The following is an 18,430-nucleotide window of genomic DNA, read 5'->3' as shown; positions in this document are numbered from 1 at the left end:
CAGTTTTTGATTGAGTAAAATGAAAATAATTGTTTTCCGTGTTAGACTGGTTATTTCAAGCATTGCTGTCAAGTTTTTATTATAATCAGTTCAATAGTTTGAGAAACATCTACTTTATAGTTCGTTTCTGTTTGTGTTACATTTTAACGTTCTGTTTCCGTTGTGTCGTTTGTTTTCTCTTATTTTTAAGTGTGAATTCACATTAATATAAGACGTGTCACGGTACTTATCTATCCCGAATTCATGTATTTGGTTTTAATGTAATATTTTTTTATTCTCATAGGATTTTGTCTAATGCTCAGTCCGTTTCTGTGTGTGTTACATTTTAATGTTGTGTCGTTGTTCTCCTCTTATATTTAATGCGTTTCCCTCAGTTTTAGTCTGTTACCCCGATTTTGTTTTTGTCCATGGATTTATGAGTTTTAAACAGCGGTATACTACTGTTGTCTTTATTTAATGTAAGACGACATCTACAGCGATTTGAGCAAAATGACTTTAGGATGATCAAAACCACTAATGGAACTCTTTGTCTTTATTGTAAGGTCTATGTTGGTCCATTTATACTTTGTCTTTCCTCCAAATTTAAGTATTGTGGGCTTTGAACTTTGCGTCATTTGAAGAACAACAGAACACGTTGAAAGAATAAAAAAAAATTTGATGGTAAACCTAATGCAATTTTTTGGTGTATGGAGCAAAATATAGATTCCGATATTTAAACATCATGAAATTGGGCAGACTGTATTTTATTGCTGAGAAAAAGGGAAGTTGACAATTGGATAGTTGAAATAAACACGTTCATATTTTTTTTATTGGAGCAGTGTCAATATCAGGTAAATGTCACACACAAGTGATCAACACAATTCCTGTTATTAAAACCCATTTCCTATTTGTAAAGGACCGAATGCACATTTCTATAATTAACATTGCTTCATTATCGTTCGAAAACCTATTTAACACACTTTACAATAATGTTTTGAAAGAAACGCAATAGCAAATTATCGATGTTACAGTCTCAAAAACCTATATAGAACATACAATTGATTAGATGAGTACATACGAAGATTGGAAGCAATATTCGTTAACCGATGTTCCTACTTCATAAATACGTTTAGAACATACATGGCAAGGTAAACTATCAAAACTTTAAGAACACTAGCTAATATAAAAAAGGGATGTGGTATGATTGCCAAGGAAAACACTATACACCAAAGTTAAAATGAAATGAATGTAAGCTACTATAGTCAGCCCTACGGCCTTCAACATTGAGAAAAAAAACCTTAACTTGTGGTTAGCTAAAAATATAATATATCAAAACTCTAAGAACACTAAATAATATAAAAATCAGGAGATGTGCTAAGATTTCGTAGGAAACAACTTTACACCAAAGTTATATTGTAGTGGGTGTAAGCTAATACATGCAACCCTATGGTCTTCCAAAATGAAGCTATAAACGAGCCCGATCGAAATTAAAAATAAGAAACAATTCAATTGAGAAAAAACTAACTGTCTAATTTAAAACAAAACAGTTAACAAAAAATAAATATGACAGATATGAACTAACGAAAACCGTTGAACTACAGGCTCCTGACTTGGGGCAGGCACATAAAGAATGTAACGTGGTTATAAGTGTAAATCAAACTCCCCCGCAGTTCCAGCTCCGATCCGCATACGGGTCCGCATACTACTTTACTGATGGAGTAAAGGAAAATAGTTCCTGAACGGAAACGATCACTGTACGGAGTTTGAAGTGTAAATATGACGTGTACTAATAACGGAACTGACTGGTTTCTGATTGTTCTGATAAGCGTCCTATAATTATTAGCTTTGAGCAAATATGTATATAGATTTTGAACATTAAAGTGCTCTGTGAAACAACTGTTACAAATAGAAACGGCAGCAGTGTTATTACAAACCAGGTAGCAAGCACCTTTAAATAAATTTAAAAAAAACACTTTTTTGCACACAAAGTCAACATTAAATTCGGAATACTTTTGATTAAATATTTCGGATTTATCAGTCTAAACAATATAACCATTCCAGTTTAGACGGGAAATTTCTATTCTAATGCATAAAATATTAAGATCTAAATGGGTTATACATGTAAATCCTTTACTCTAATAACACCTGTATTTTGTTACAGGATGTGAAGTTAAAAATACCTATGACCCAGATGCTGAAGCGATACATTAAGTCAGCTGCAGATCAATTTGTGTTATCATGTCAAATTTCAAACACCTGTATTCAAACTGTTTTGAGAAATGATTATGAACATGTGAATTACAATCTTCAAATATAAATATAGTGAAATCCAATATATCAGAATGATATAGGACATAAACCAAATGGTAATCTAAAACATATGCAACAATGTACATGAAGAACTAAAATTACGTTTTATTTAAATATTATGAAAACTTACATACGAAATATGTGCATGATTGACATATTATTTAAGGTTATACATGATCTTGCTTAAGATGACTGGAGCCACCGAGTTTCACATCCAAGATTATTGCTGGAAGTAAATTGTTTTTACTGTTGCTCTGTTATTGAGAAATATAAATAGTGAAAAATGAATGTTGGCTTCTGGTGTAGAAATAGCAAGAAATTAGGAATATCGTCCTTAAAAGATGCTTATTTTTCAGTAATAAAAGCACCATATATATTTTTTCATTTTTTTTCACACCGAAAGGTTCTGAAAATTCAGAATGGGATTTTTTTTAAATATATTCTGTTATATTTTAACACAGAACAGAAAAACGCTACTAGTGTCAATTGTGTAAATAATAACTAATTTAAACATAACTGCTAAAAAAAAGTTTACTAGCGAAGAGGTACATGTACATAAAAACCTAATATTTGATCCTCAATACTCTTCAACTTCGTACTTTATTTGGCATTTTTAACTTTTTTTTTATTCGAGCGTCTGTGATGAGTCTTTTGTAGACGAAACACGCGTCTGGTGTATATGCTAAATTTGGTCCTGGTATCTGTGATGAGTTTATTTACAAAATCAAAAGTTGAAACTGACAATTGAAATTTAGATTAACATCCAAATTTGAAGCGACAATGTTACAGAAGCGTGAATTACAAAAAAGAACAACCCATATTTGTTTTCACTATAGCATTTTTTCCACTTTTTTTTATGTATGCATACTTTCATTTTCTCTCTTTTTATTCCCTGAAAAAACATACACAATTAAGGGTATTGATTTATAAGGCGCAATATTTACGTGTAAGCGGTCCTTTAATTTCCTAATATGAAAAATATTAGCCGAAATATTTTTCAGTGATTGACAAAAAAGATAGGATTCACATTGTTTAAATTGGTATAACTATTACAACATCGGATACTTAGATGGTACAATAAAAAGTAGTCTCTCACATGATTCCAGCCAAAGATATCTTATAAAGATATTATTTGTCATCGTAAAGTATTTTCAAATGTTGCTTATTTCAGTGTTGATACATATTTACTTATCCGGAGGTAGAGATGGGGCGTGTTTTATGAATGATAATACGGCTACTAAAAATGCATTATGCATTTAAGACAGAATTATACACATTTAGTTGCTTTCATCTTATATCAACGATCTGCAAAAGTATCACCTCCGGGATTCACAGCTTAATACAAATATACATTATAAATGCACACGTAATAAGTTTTTTCTTTACAAGTTTGCTACACTCTTGCCTACATATAATAAATCATAATAAATGTAAATTGAATATATTTGTTAGTAAAAGCTGACTGAATGACTACCATCAGCGATGTTTTTGTTATCATTTAAGATGTTATTCTAATAAATATAAGCTGTCTTTTTATCTAATTGTTCCATTATAATTGTTATTGTTATACATATTGATGTTATCTAAATTATCGTCAGCTTTCTGTTTAATTACTACTTGATACTACCAGACAGATAGGTAAGAAGAGCACGAACAGTTAAAATAGCTTGCATTGCAAAGTAATTATAAGATTATCTAAACTCTGACGTAAGAAGACACTATATAAAACCTGATATAAGTTGGTAAACTCCAATTATACAGATAATTACAATGTATCATTGGCATTTTGGTGGTATTTCGACGTAAAATTCGATTGTTAAATATGGACAGTTAAAAATTCTCTGCAAACAGCTACAATACAAATAAAACAAGAATAACACAGTTTGATCTTTATCCAATGTTCCTTTAATTCCAATGGTATTTCAATATTCCAATTGTAACGCCTAAATTTCTTTATAAAAACGTACCTTTTCGGTTTTGTGTTTCTTGCCAAATAATCTTGAAACGTTATGATTAATCGATCGAACAATCGCTCAATAACCGCCTTGTGGTTTGATATCAAATATGTTTTGTTTTTAAATCAATGATTTCCGTAATCCGGCTAATTGCCGTTTTTTGTTTTTGTCGTTTGTGATTATTTAAATATTTATGTGGAGCCTTTGCATCAGTTAATACCAGTAGCCACACTTGCTAACATACAACTAAGTTGCCCAACCAGCATCGCTTTTTGATGGTCTAATTTATTTGTTCATGATATAGTATAAGTATAAATTCAATGATAAGATTATACTACCTATTGTTATTCTAATATGGACTAGATGTTGATTTTCAAATATGTTGATCTTGAACATGTTGAATATCACACAGGAAACACTAATATTAAAAATGTGCTTCTACTATAGTTATATTGGCATCGCTTTATAATGATTTATAGTTTACACGAGACGATGATATAATTGATGCCGCAACTATAATAAAAAAAAACGCAGCTTTACGACTAGCCAAATAAACATAAAACTTTGTCCCAATCCTGTTTTTTAAAGTATATTCCACTGAAAAATTACAAATAGATTTTAAGTCCTTGTAGCTGATTGTCGTTACTTAGACTAGTAACTCACCTTACATTGCAATCTTGATATATGTGTGCAGTCAAATTGTATTGACCGATAACATATTCAAGAAGTCAGTCAGTAACAGTATAATATCTTGCTCGTGAGGTTGATGATATGTTTCCGTGCACTATAATTATAATGATACGTCATCCTTTTCAGATCAAAAATTGATGTGTTTACCACACAAAATTCATTCGATGCAGATGTAAGATTTGAATAAACAAAATGTTGTCTATAAGTACTTTCATTTTTAGTCTGCTCAAAATTTGCTAAAAATCCTCGTAAATCCTCTTTAGTAAACGGTACTAATTTTAAGGTATCGTGTGTTAATTTCGACAACCAAATGTGTCTAAAGTAAAGCTCGTGGCGAACACATGATAATCTTAATTTCTGTCACGAATTAACGAAACAAAATGTAGAGAGCTCATAAACCTAAAAAAGAAAAATATAAATATATACAAATACAATATACAATTATGGTCCATTGAAGAGGTGATATCCAAAATTGTCAACACGAGAAGGTTATTTCATTGAGGGCGCCGCCCGAAGTGAAATTACTGTTGAGGGTTAACAGTTTTGGATATTCATCGATTCTTAGGGGCCATAAATGTATATTGTATTAAATTTGTATATATTTATATTTGTCTTTTTTAGGTTTATGAGCTCTCTTACTAGAACCTCTTCGGTTCATATTAAAAATCAAGTTTTAATAAAATGTTATTTTGATATTTTTTCAAATGATATAAATAACATTCAGCTTAAAAAAATATTTTGATAATGTGTGAAAGATTGTTAATGGAAAACAAAATTACTTCAGTTTTCGTTTAAAAGACATGAGTAAGGTTCAATAAAGCTAGGGTCACACATTCACGACTTTTTCTGCCGTCCTTGACAGATCCATTCCCGATTACAATTTGTCAAAAGTCTTGGCAAACAACTATGAATCGTGACTGGAAATTCAAACTTTAAAATATAATTTATAAAATACATTTACTTAATTACAACAATCAGATATTGTTCCGGAAGCGTCCACAATTCTGTCTGATCTCAAACGGGAGCATGAACGCCGCTTTAAAGACAATTGTCACATTCATGCATTTCTCCCTACATATCCAATATAGCAAGGCTATAACTTCACAGTATGGGTTCAAGAAAGTATCAAATAATAGACCGATTTTCTTGATAAGTGTTTTAATAAAATTACGGAAAGATTCAGCTTGATAGTAACGCTTTGTATAATTTGTCGGTGCTATCAGATTTGCAAGACAATTTCTGTTTTCTGATACTTTTAATTAAAAGTAGTTATTTTTCGTTTGTTCTAGATTTTTTTCGGAGGGGACATCTTTTCTTGATGAGACAAGATGTTTTTAATCTGAATTTCCAAGAAAAAACTCAAACGTCAACAAAACACAGTGCGATACGGTAAGTTGTTTTTGATTTCTACGATTATGATTAAAACAAACAGTCAAAAATTTAATGTCAATAAACAAACTAATAGCGCGGAGTTGAATATACTGTATCAGACTTATCATTTATAAATGAAATGAATGAGCAAGATGAATAAAAGATCTATAGTAATTTTCTTTTTTTAATTTCTTTACAGTCCAAATACTAGGACTCAGTTCGTACTGTTTATGTTTTGAATAACTAACACGATTTTGAATAATAATGTAAAGTAAGAACAAACGTTTCAACCATAACATTAACCACATAACTCGTTGTTTTTTTTTAAATAGCAATTAAATAAATGCAACAGATGTATCGTTCATATTATGGATTTTTTTGCTTATTCTAAGTTATTTACCTCTTAACCCAAATGTTTCACTTATTGTTTCGATTCACTCAAAAATCTTATACATTTTGATTATTAATTTCTTTAAACATTTGTGGTCAATTTTTAAAATGGCACCATGTTTTCAAATATGTTTCTGCCTTTTCTTTATATGATTTTACTAAATAAATTCAATTTTATCTCTACATAGTCCATTAACTATTTCTCTTTGATAATGGATATGCTTAATTGTTTGATATGTTATATGAATACATGACAACGGAGAAATAATTAGGTAATGTATTTCTGAAGGAAACGCAAACATGGTCTTTCCGAAATGACCACTACAAAACTGAACATTTAAAACAAATGTGGTTATAAAAGACTATTGTATTGCTGTCATTCTACCAATTTCGGAGATTCTCACCTCTTTTGCTACTTATTCAGCATTCTTAAATCTTATTTTCATCGAGACTGATTTTAGTGGCTGACCGCCATTGAAAGGTTGCCAATAGATTGCATTGACGATATAACCGCCTGTAGGATTGTAATAGTAATAACCATTCAGGTTTGCTAGTCCACATTTATTATACCACCACGCTCCTCCATGTTGATCAGCACATGATTGACCAAATGAAGGGATATAGTTAGCATTATCACGATCATAAGTTGAAAATGGTTGACCACCAATTTCAGCAGTACCCGAGTCACCAGTGATATCCCCTGAAATGAATTTGAATTCATTATGGCGTAGTTACTGACAAATACGGCTTTTTGTTTTAATTAATGCTTCTGTTCAATTTACTTTTTTATCATACTGTAGATTAATTTTTTCTGGTTTTGATGGATGAAGAAAAACTTACATGTGCGTGGATATTTTATTTCGTAGTTTTGCGGAAGTCCACATTCAAGCCGATAGGAAATTTGTAACTCTTTCAACATTTAATATCATGGTTCATGTTTACCCACAAAATCCACGAAATTTGATATCCAACGAGTTATAATGAATTCAAAGTATTGCAAAAGTGAAATAGTATATCAGTTTAAACTGGGAACGAATTGTGCCCCTCTTCTTGCCAACTTGTTTCTTTATTATTATGGGGCTAACTTCATACGGGAACTACTTAGGAAGAAAGATAAGGAGTAAGCAATATCCTTTACTTTTACTTTTCGCTATATAGATGATGTTCTTTCAATAGATAATCCAAAATTTGGTGACTATGTCGAACGCACCTATCCCATTGAACTAGAGATAAAGGATACAAAAGATACAGTTGAGTCGGCCTCAATATCATAGATTGAAAATGAGGGTCGATTACAAACGAAACTTTATGACAAAAAATGTGATTTCGGCTTTCCAATTGTGAACTTTCTATTTCTAAGAAGCAATGTTCCAGCAGCACCTGCATACGGTGTATATATCTCCCAATTGATACGATATTCCCCTGCTTGCATTTCCTATCATGCTTTTCTTGATAGAGGGTTGTTGCTCAAAAGGAAGCTATTAAATCAAGAGTTCAAAATGGTAAAGTTTAAATATTTTCTTCGTAAATTTTACGGACGCCATCACGAATTGGTTGACTATGGAATAACAGTTTCACAAACGATATCGGTAATGTTCCTTACGTCGTAAGTACAATCCCCTTTCATAAATGTTACCTTTCAAATGAGAATATTTACCGGATTTGTTAGCTCATAAGCAACACGACGTGTGCCACATTTGGAGCAGGATTTTCTTACCCTTCCGGAGCACCCGATATCACCCCTAGTTTTGGTGGGGTTCGTGTTGTTTATTCGTTATTTTTCTATGTAATGTCATGTGTTCTATTGTTTGTCTGTTTGTCTTTTTTAGCCATGACGTTGTCAATTTATTTTAGATTCATGAGTCTGTCCCTCTTTTATCTTTCGTCCTTCTTTTACACAAATATTTTATATCATCGCTGTGTAAAGTACGAGTTCAAGATCTGTTACCTCAGAATTTTACAAATACTGTCATTCTTTTTTTATTTATTTTTTTGTTATTACGATTATAACTCAATTTGACTGTTGTACCCCTTTTCGACACTTTTACCTATTATGTCTGTTTGATTTGTTCCCACATCGTTGTCAATATAATAGAATTCAAGAGACTGACTGTCATACAGGTTATAGGTTTAGCAAGTTATAAAGCCAGGTTGATTCCACCATTTTCTACATTAGAAAATGCCTCTACCAAGCAGGAATATGACAGTTGTTATTCATTTTTTTGATGTATTTGAACTTTAATTTTGCCATTTGATTACGGGCTTTCTGTTTTAAATTTTCCTTAGACAAATGTTAGAGCTCGGTGCTTTAGTGATTTTTTTTCCGAATCAATAAATTTGTACAAGATATTTCTGTCTGACATAATTCATTTTTCCTGGACAAAATTAAATTGAAACAATGATATAAAAACAATTGCAGGTCATTTCACATCACAGTATATAGAGGAACTGAGGAACACGAAACGTATGCCTTTTAGAGTACTCACCTGCGTCGCCATCATAGTTATCCAAACTCAGTATGTAGTTACTCGATTCATCACCTATACTAAAAGTCTCATACTCTGCATAACGAACGTTACCAGCCCAATCCTCTAAGTCAAATCTTATCATATAGGATCTGCTGTTGACGATAGTATGTATATCATCGTTGCCTGTGATAGAATTTAAAAATAAAACATAGTTTTAACTCCTTATAATTTAGGAAAATTGGTACAGTTAATGTTTTTACTACCACTGGGTCGATGCCTCTACTGGTGGACTATTCGTCCCCGAGGGTATCACCAGCCCAATAGCCAGTACGAAAACACGGATTTTTTTGTGTTATTAAAATTTGCTGTTACAAAATGTTAGAAAATATTATAAATTAAGGAATGTATCTTCCTCATGCATAGCTCTGATTCCTTTCGTGCAATTGGCTATACTTTTTAATAAGCTTTGGATTTCAAATATTTTGGCCACGAGCATCACTAAAGAGACATGTATTGTCGAAATGCGCATCTGGTGCAGGGAAATTGGTACCGTTAATGTAATATTAAATTAATAAGGGAAATAAATATTTAGCTTCAAAAGGGGAGGTGGATGCCGATGTTTAACAACACGATAAAATGACTACCCTGGTATTGTTTAATATTGTTATTAAGTGAAGTGTGGAAGAAATCTTACCAAGCCAAAAATTCCAGGCTAGATTTCCAAAGCCAAACTTGTAGTCTACCCAGCTTCTGTAGAAGTTAACAAAATGACTAACACGCCTCTGAATTACCTGAAACAATTACAAAAACAAAAATACAAATAAAAGAAAACAGTTTGACTTTTATAAAGATGAATCACTGGCAAATCAAGCATTTACAGAATAAGTTTTAGAACACCTCTAATTGAGACTGCAGCTGAATGCAGATGAAGTAACTGTTGTAAAATTGGTAAACTATTGGTCTTTTTGATTCCTTGTGTAGTTGAATATGAATGAAGATGAAAAGTTGAGCTCAGTAATCATTCAATTTTTTTAGTTGTTTCGTCAAATGGATGTTTCCATGAATGTTGCTCAACATATTTTTACCGTGTATGCTACGTATTTCAGTTCCGAATAACTTTAACAAGGTATGATATATAGAACGAAAAATGTAAGTTACTGTTACAAAATAACACAAATGAAATATATAAATTATAAAGATGCAGACATTCAAGCTATTTAAAAAAAGCATGGAAAAGCTTGTAGTCTATCTCGTATTGCCACCAAATGGAAAATGTTTACTTGTTTTCAATTATATAGAGTTTTTAAATGTATTAACCGGAATACTTGTTGAATAGTTTTGCGAACAGATACGTCTTAAATGCATTAAACATGTTTACATGTAACCTAATATTCATATTTGTTTAGGGGTCAACTGAAGAACGCCTCCGGATGCGGGAGTTTTTTGCTACATGTCTTCGACTGTTGTTTGCTGTATGGTCGGGTTGTTGTCTCTTTGACATATTTCCCATTTCCATTCTCAATTTTATAAAAACTAAGATAAATTTCCAATACCGTCCACTTAGATCCAGTCATATCACAGTAAACCCTTATGGGATAGGTGGTTGATGGATATATATCGTAAATCCCACTTCCATAGTTACATACTATATCAGCACAGTCATGTGGTTTGGCGGATTTTACTGTGCATGTTTCTTTAGCTGTAAAAAGAAAAATACAATTAAATCTTAAACAATGATCATCATAGTTTGCATTGAACACATGTTTGAATTCCTTTCTTTAATGCTTCAATGTTTGTTACTTTCTCCCGTTTGTATTCGATGTCGTTTGATCGATCTTCAAAGTAAATAAAACAAGTTTCTGATAATTATGATGTTACGAAAATTATTGAACCATAAACTTGAGAATGGAAATGGGGATGCATACAATCAAACTTACTCAAATTGAACTTTTTTCCTGTAAAACTTAAAATGAATCCACAATGTATTATCGAAAACAGATATTGATTTCAAGAATTTCAAATGAAAACTTTGGCTGCTTATTATCTTTCGAGTCTTAGTGGTATGAAAAGTACTTGTTAGTGCACACTGTATATAATAATTTAGCTAATAATAATATGCAACTGAATAAAAGAAGATAATATGATTTATTATTAATTCTAGTCCAAGAAGATGATTTTATTTTTTCTGTTGATCTGATTCTTTTTCAGATTTTAAACTTATCCATGTTATGATTATTTGTAAGTAAATTTGTTAAACTATGTCTTTAAGTCTATCAATTAAATTGATATTGTTGAATGTCCCACTTTCATTTTTTTTATTTTACTTATCTACAAATCCATGCTAAAATTTCAACAGCAATAACAAAAATTATAGAATTCGCCGAACTTATATTATAAAGTATTTTTTGTTGTAACAAATGTAATATACGAAGATGTTATTCGACTTAACATGTTTAAAATGATAACATAATTCAATCAGTGGTTGTCAAATATTATCTCGCAAGCGAATTGTGTGGTTACGGATACTCTTCAATGCTATTATCTACAAAATATATTTCCTAATCTTTTAATCTGTTCACGGGTTAAATGTTTGTTATGTAATGAAGTTTCTATCTTTTAAGGAAACTATAAAATAAGACATGTGCTCTTTTTATATACCTTTTTGGTTATAAAACTTAATCGAGTAGTAGTTGTTCACCTTTGGATTATAAATAGAGAGTTCTTGGTGTCAGAATAGCATTTCAGGCGCACTTAACTTATGCATTCATATTCTTCTTTTGTAATCATTATATTTTACCACTAAACAAAACATAGAAAGTAAGCATGAAGCTAAAGCTATACCTACCAACTTTGTAACGATTTAGTATATATTTTCCACTGTTTGAAATCACAGTTTCAGGGTAACAAAGGGAACTAAGTAGACATTGATTTGTAATTTCGTCATAACTCGCAGTACAACACGAGGCGTCTCCGATACACATGGTAGCACATTCAACTGTCGATTTCACCTGAAAAGGGCCAACTGTCGCATCTTTAAACATTATAATTTTACCATTCTCAACTTGAAATGACACCTTTCTAGAATCAACACATTTCACGCTGGGAAGGAACAGCACAAGTGATATAAACACTATTTCCTTAAAAAATGTATGACACATTTGCATAATGTCGATGTACCTAGTGACAAACGCAATACAGATCAAGTGTGTTATCAGTGTCGAATTTTATTGTTTCTTAAATTAACTTCTGATCTAAGAAAAATAAGACTGTACACAACGTCAAAAAATTTAACAGATTTGCAGTGGCAACGTCTTTAGCTCAAGTCGAATATGAATATTTTTATTCACTTTATTTTTCATATATAAATAGGAATAACCTCCCACCTATGGTAGATAACGACTAATTAATAGTTTTTATTTACAGATAATGCCAATTCTTAACATTATACAATGCAATACATTTTTAAGTGCATTTTAAAGTTATTTATCTACAGTTGCATTATCAAATCAATTTCCAATTCTAAATCTTTATATTAAGTCATAATTTTTAAAAATGGTTACGAGTTGAAAGTGTTCATGACATTTTCAATGTATTGAATCAATGCAATGTAACATAGGACACTAATGCATTTATATTTAAAGGGAATTTAAGATGCATATGATCATTTTATCTGATTCTTTAATAAAAGTTTGTGCACTTAATTTTCAGTAATATATTAATTTCTCCTCTAAAATTACTTTTTATGTCTGGATGTTTTAATCTTCTTATCACTTTATCTTATCAATAAAATTACTCAACACATTTATGAATCAATTATTCAAAACAATTTAAAGAGCATGCTATTGGGTATTATATTTCTATATTTCAGAAAACTCCATATATATCTTAATCTGACGGAATTGCATTCTTGAAAAATCACGTTATATTTAATACCATGAGATTGAAGGCCAAATGTAGCTAAAAAAAACCTAAATATTTGATTTACTTTGAATTTCCCCATCATACAAGATGAAATTTATGATAATAACAAGAATGAATTCTTCTAATGTTTCAGTCTCGTTGAAATCTCGTTCGGTAATTATTTAACAACACGTAGTACAAGTCGAAATTACTATGAATATAAAAAAAATACTATGATAACTCTACTCTGTGAAAAATTGTAAAAAGTGGTTTTGAAGTAATACTCTTTTTTTTTATTTTACTGTGGGTTTATTATTATTCGTTGGATGCGAAATTTTCATGTATTTTGTGGGTATAGGTGAACCACGAAATTAAATGATCAACCGATGACAACTTTTTTCAAAGGCTTGTATAAAAACTTCGGCAAAACCACGAAAGTATGTACGCTTTCTTTCATTAACAAATATTGTGCCCGTGAAAATTTATGAATCCACAGTATAACCTATCTGGTGTGTCATCAGCCAAATATTGCGAAAATATGTAAGGGTACAACGAAATAATTTCACAAAAGATATGTGCATTATTTAATTAGATATTTTTTTTTAATTTGAAATAACTAGCTTTTTGTTAAAAAAAAAAAGAAAGAGAATTGCAAAGTCAGAGGCAATTTATTATTAATTCATAAAACTTACGTAATTAGAAATAACATTAGGATTATCTCCACCTAATAATTAATCACACAAGCGCTCATATATATCGACTCTAGCCAAGAATGTGTAATTCCTCAGTCTTCTTCTTTGGCTTTTTGTTTCCTCTTGGTAAATGCTACTTTTTTTAATTACATACCGTGTATTTACTTAGTTAAGAGGTATTTAGATAGACCCTTTTCATTGTCAACATGGCAGAAGCTTTTATTGCGGACATAATCTAGGCTAGTGAAGAGGAAAATTTTCCTAAAGCTACTCCGTCTTACTCTGATAAAAACGAGAAATCGTCTCTTAAACAGACCAGAAGTCGTCAAAAAGACGACGAGTATAACTCGTAAATCTTCTACTGTTAGCAGCACGTGTGCGAAATAAGTATCGGAAGAACCGGATACAATTTCGACAACCGGTTTGTCATCAAATGTAGAAAATAAATGAAGAGCAGAAATTTCTAGTGTCAAAGAGACCGTTGACTCGATGAATTATCGTTTGGACATTTTTCTTACTCTTTTTGAAAAGTTCGTTAAATACTCCCCTTCAGGTGGACATTAAGAAACGGACAGAGAAATTGCCACTTTAGGTGAGCAGAATTTTTTTCAGGATTCTAGGGAATTGCCACATATGTTGGGCAGAATTCTCTCAGACATGCTAGCGTTGCAAGTCATGAAAATGACATTGATGATTGTCCCCTTCAGCCGGAGAGAGATTAAAGAAGGGATCTGGATTGAGATTAAGATTCTGACAATGAATTCCAACAATCTTCTGTGAAAAACAGTACACACAAGCTCTTTCAGAGATATTAGGTAGTTTATAAGAGCTTAGGTTATGGAAATTTCGGGGGAAATTCTATAAACAGTAATAAGGAAAACAAATGTTTCTGCGGAAGATTTCCCTTATCAGTAAACAGAAATAGATAAACTTTTTGAGAAAAAAACGCTGTAGAAATATACCGACCTGTAAAAGAAAAAAAACTACGGTTTTTACAGAACGTTTTTTCTAGTACAAAAATAAGACCAGAGATTTGAGACCGGTTATTAATTTTAAACCTTTGAACAAGTCTCTCTGGAAAAAAAAAAATTCGAAATGGATTATCTAAACAGTGTACAAAAAAAATATTGGGCAACTTCTCTAGAATTAAACGATGCATATTTTCACATACCAATTCACGAAACACACCAAAACTATCGAAGAATATGTGTCAACAATCAGTGTTACAAATTTCAGGTGCTGTGCTTCGGCCCAACATCAGCATCTGGAATTTTCACAAAAATGTGGTCTGTAGTGGCAGCTTATTAATGAGCTCATTCTGACGATCGGTTTTTTTTAGCAATCAAGCCAAACAAATATTAATTCTAGATCGACGAGTGAAAACCCTCAACCTCCTAATATTTATTTGTTTTGTATATCAAACAAGACAAGCCTAATTTAAATACAATCAATAAGGCCGTGTTCACACCAAATGCTGTGTATTGTAAACATGTTTACATTTGGTTTAATGTAATGTACACACGTTTCAAATTAAATTTGTTCACATCTATACACCTTCTTAAACTGCCTGCACATAAGAATTGTTCACACTTGTAAACTATATGTCATTTAAATGAACCGAAATCAACTTTTCTAGGAGTAAGGGAACAACCATTTGACTTTAAAAAAAAAAGAGGGGATGGATTTTCCCACAATTTGATTTTTATAAAAGTCGAGTTAACAGATGATAAGAATGAACAAATATTCTGAATCCAAAATTGCCTCATCCTCTACATTGTTAAATATTGTATTGGTACCATCGAAAAAAAAATTAAATATAAACTTTCGCGCGAGAAAAAAAATCTGACTCAGAACACACATCCCCCCCCCCCTTTTCCCTTTTTTCTAAAATAGTTGCTCATATGAGAAAGTCATTTTGGATGATTTGCAGTAGTTTAAATTTCAAATGGGTTTTTTTTCAAGGAGTATTTGGCAAAAGGAGGGGTGATGTTTTTTTTTATTTCTAATTGTATTTTAACAATACTACACACACAAACAAATAACATAACCCTAATGCAGTAATGAGTGAATCATTATTTGAGTAAATACCAATGGCAAACATTTCGTCAGTATGTACGAACAGTCGATTCGGCAAGACCTTTTCAAACTAATAATGTTTTCGGCAATGATGATGGATGAGTCTTAATAAGAGGTTAATAAGGCTACGTAAAGTGTTTTTATGACAAATAAATATATCAAGTTTAGACAAATGTTTCTGTAAAAAAACTTTTTTTATAAGTGTTATAATACCAATTTTATATAAAAATCGTTTCACTTTTAAATATACATGGGAAAATTAAAGTTCTGAATGCCTAGTTTTGTGAACACTTAACCTACACAAGGCCTACTATCGACTGCATGTAGATAAAACATGATTTAAACTACAGGTAAATATTGAGTTTTATCAAAGTTAACGTAATTAAGTTTAGTTAATGCGTGAGTTACACTAACATAACACAGAGTTTATGTAAATGTTTACACTGCCTAACATACATAGGATCAGTGATTTTTCTGAATGAAAGGAATAATTCTTTCTACGTCAGAAAGGGGTTCAAATTTCTCTTTGAGGTAGAACTTATCTTAAACCAGAAAAATCAAACAACAGTAAGATATTTTCTACAATGACTAGGTATTATGGCTTCATGCATAGAACTATTTTCAAATGTAAGACTCTTTATGAGACGAATTGGCCCTTTCAGAATCTGAAGGACTATGGGTAATTTCATTCTTCGTACCCCAAAATGTTGAAAAAGGTTGAATTTCCATTGTTTATGACATTTTTAACCAATCACGACGTTTTGGTGTACACTTTTGAAAATATTACCCAGGATGCATTACATTCTGAAACGGCGAATTCAGTTGCGTCTCCTTTATTAATTCACACCCGGATGTCAAAATTAAGGATTACAAATTCCTTATTTTAAACATCTTAAAGGTCATTACATATACTAGTAATGGATAATGTTTAAAAGTAGAAAATTTGTTTAGGGTAAGATCAATAACACCTTTGGATACCTCAATAACAGGTACAACATAAATATCAAAATCAGGGTACGGAGGTCACATCAACAACAGTCCCACGAAACATTTCTCCACATAAATTCTTTAAAAGTGGAGGCATTTTTTAAAACTGTAAGAACATTTTCTCCCGATATTGATAGGCAAAAAGTTTCTTATTCGTTCAGACAATGCAACGATTGTTCTCTACATAAACAAACAAGGAGCCAATCCGTCATCCCAGCTTGGAGTCAGAACTTTGGCAACAAGCACTTTGCAAATCAAATTGTTCTAAAAGCTGCTCAAATTGAAGACAAAACTAGCAGACCATTTAAGCAGTGAAAAAAAATCAACCAACATAATGGTCTAATGTTCCAGATTGGACAGATAAATTTGTAATTTATTTTTATCATATAAATCCACGAAGTTGGGTTTAAACGATAAAATTGTGTGTTTTGTAAATTAAAACCTATGAAACCTATGCCGCAATCTGTTACATAAACAATTTTTAACCAATCTGTTGTATCTTTTTCTATGGATAAATACTTTAACCATACACAGTCATTCTAAGAAATGTTTTCTCTATCGTTGAAAAGTAAACATACCGGAACCAAATGTCAGTCAAAGTTTATAGAAAAAGCAATACTTTTCCTACAAGAAAAACAATGCAAATTTTACATACTAGTAGTCTTAAACGTTTCTCATAATATTAAACATGTATCGGCACGCATCCAATACGTACTAGCATGCATCAAACATGAACCAGCACGCATTCAACAAGTATTAACACGTATCCGACACGTATCAACACGCATCCGACATTTAAAACGTTCCATTCCAATAAGGAATAAGATTTTTACAGACAGTAAAGAAACAAATCTAATTGTTTTAAATCACTTACAACAATTGAGAATATGGGCTTTTACTATCTTGACTCGAGCGCCACTAGGATGGGTGCATGAAACACGGTTGTATTGTTTCATTTTCAAACATTTATAGTGTTTTTTAGCTGGAGTATTTTTCTATTCTCAGTTTTAATCGTTAACATATATATATATATAATATAGAAATCACCGTTTTGATCAATAGGAAGTAAATTGAAACTAAAGTGAGATAAGGAAAACAAATCTATTCTTGTCACAATTATTGTATAAAATTACAATTCCTGTTTTTTGTCGCTTAATTCTTTTTCAATAAGAATGTGGAAATAGAAAAATGTAAATTTTTATTTCAGATGTAGAAAAATCTGGTGAGAATATATTATGTTTAAATAACAATGTTACGCATTCAGCTTTGTTTCGCGTTATTCATCATATAGATATTTACGGATGAAATTCATTTTTTTCTGTATGTAGATATAGGAAGATGTGGTGTGAGTGCCAATGAGACAACTCTCCATACAAATAACAATTTAAAAAGTAAACCATTATAGGTTAAAGTACGGCCTTCAACACGGAGCCTTAGCTCACACCGAACAACAAGCTATAAAGGGCCCCAAAATTACTAGTGTAAAACCATTCAAACGGAAAACCATGACACATTTTCAAGCAGTTTAATTAAAAAGAAATTAGGTATCCAGCAATACAAGCTTGATAATTGATTCGTAAAATCAGATTCACACAAAATCCTTCAATTCTTA

General features: G+C 31.3%; 2 protein-coding genes across 2 annotated transcripts in view; both read right to left on the bottom strand.

Annotated features, from left to right (window-relative positions):
* The window catches only part of LOC143059406 (beta-1,4-galactosyltransferase 1-like), a 361,910-nt gene that overhangs the window by 133,275 nt on the left and 210,205 nt on the right, over window positions 1-18,430 (bottom strand). The window lies entirely within an intron of this gene.
* Window positions 7,112-12,144, bottom strand: LOC143058100 (microfibril-associated glycoprotein 4-like). Its single transcript, XM_076231563.1, has 5 exons — window positions 12,009-12,144; window positions 10,717-10,862; window positions 9,858-9,954; window positions 9,182-9,346; window positions 7,112-7,395 (listed from the first exon to the last, which is right to left on the bottom strand). The coding sequence occupies exons 1-5, from the start codon at window positions 12,142-12,144 to the stop codon at window positions 7,112-7,114; spliced, it is 828 nt and encodes a 275-aa protein (XP_076087678.1).

The sequence above is a fragment of the Mytilus galloprovincialis genome, chromosome 14 (genome assembly GCF_965363235.1).
Source record: "Mytilus galloprovincialis chromosome 14, xbMytGall1.hap1.1, whole genome shotgun sequence".
Lineage (NCBI taxonomy): Eukaryota > Metazoa > Mollusca > Bivalvia > Mytilida > Mytilidae > Mytilus > Mytilus galloprovincialis.
This window is presented reverse-complemented; position numbering and strand designations above follow the sequence as displayed.

Bases quoted from the DNA above. Each gene is read 5' to 3' on its own strand.
- LOC143058100 (XM_076231563.1), bottom strand. From the start codon at position 12,144: ATGTGTATCGGAGACGCCTCGTGTTGTACTGCGAGTTATGACGAAATT. The intron at 10,863-12,008 runs GTAGGTATAGCT...TTCTTTTTACAG, and splicing joins ACTAAATCGTTACAAAGTTG to CTAAAGAAACATGCACAGTA. The intron at 9,347-9,857 runs GTAAGATTTCTT...ATTCTATCACAG, and splicing joins AGCCTGGAATTTTTGGCTTG to GCAACGATGATATACATACT.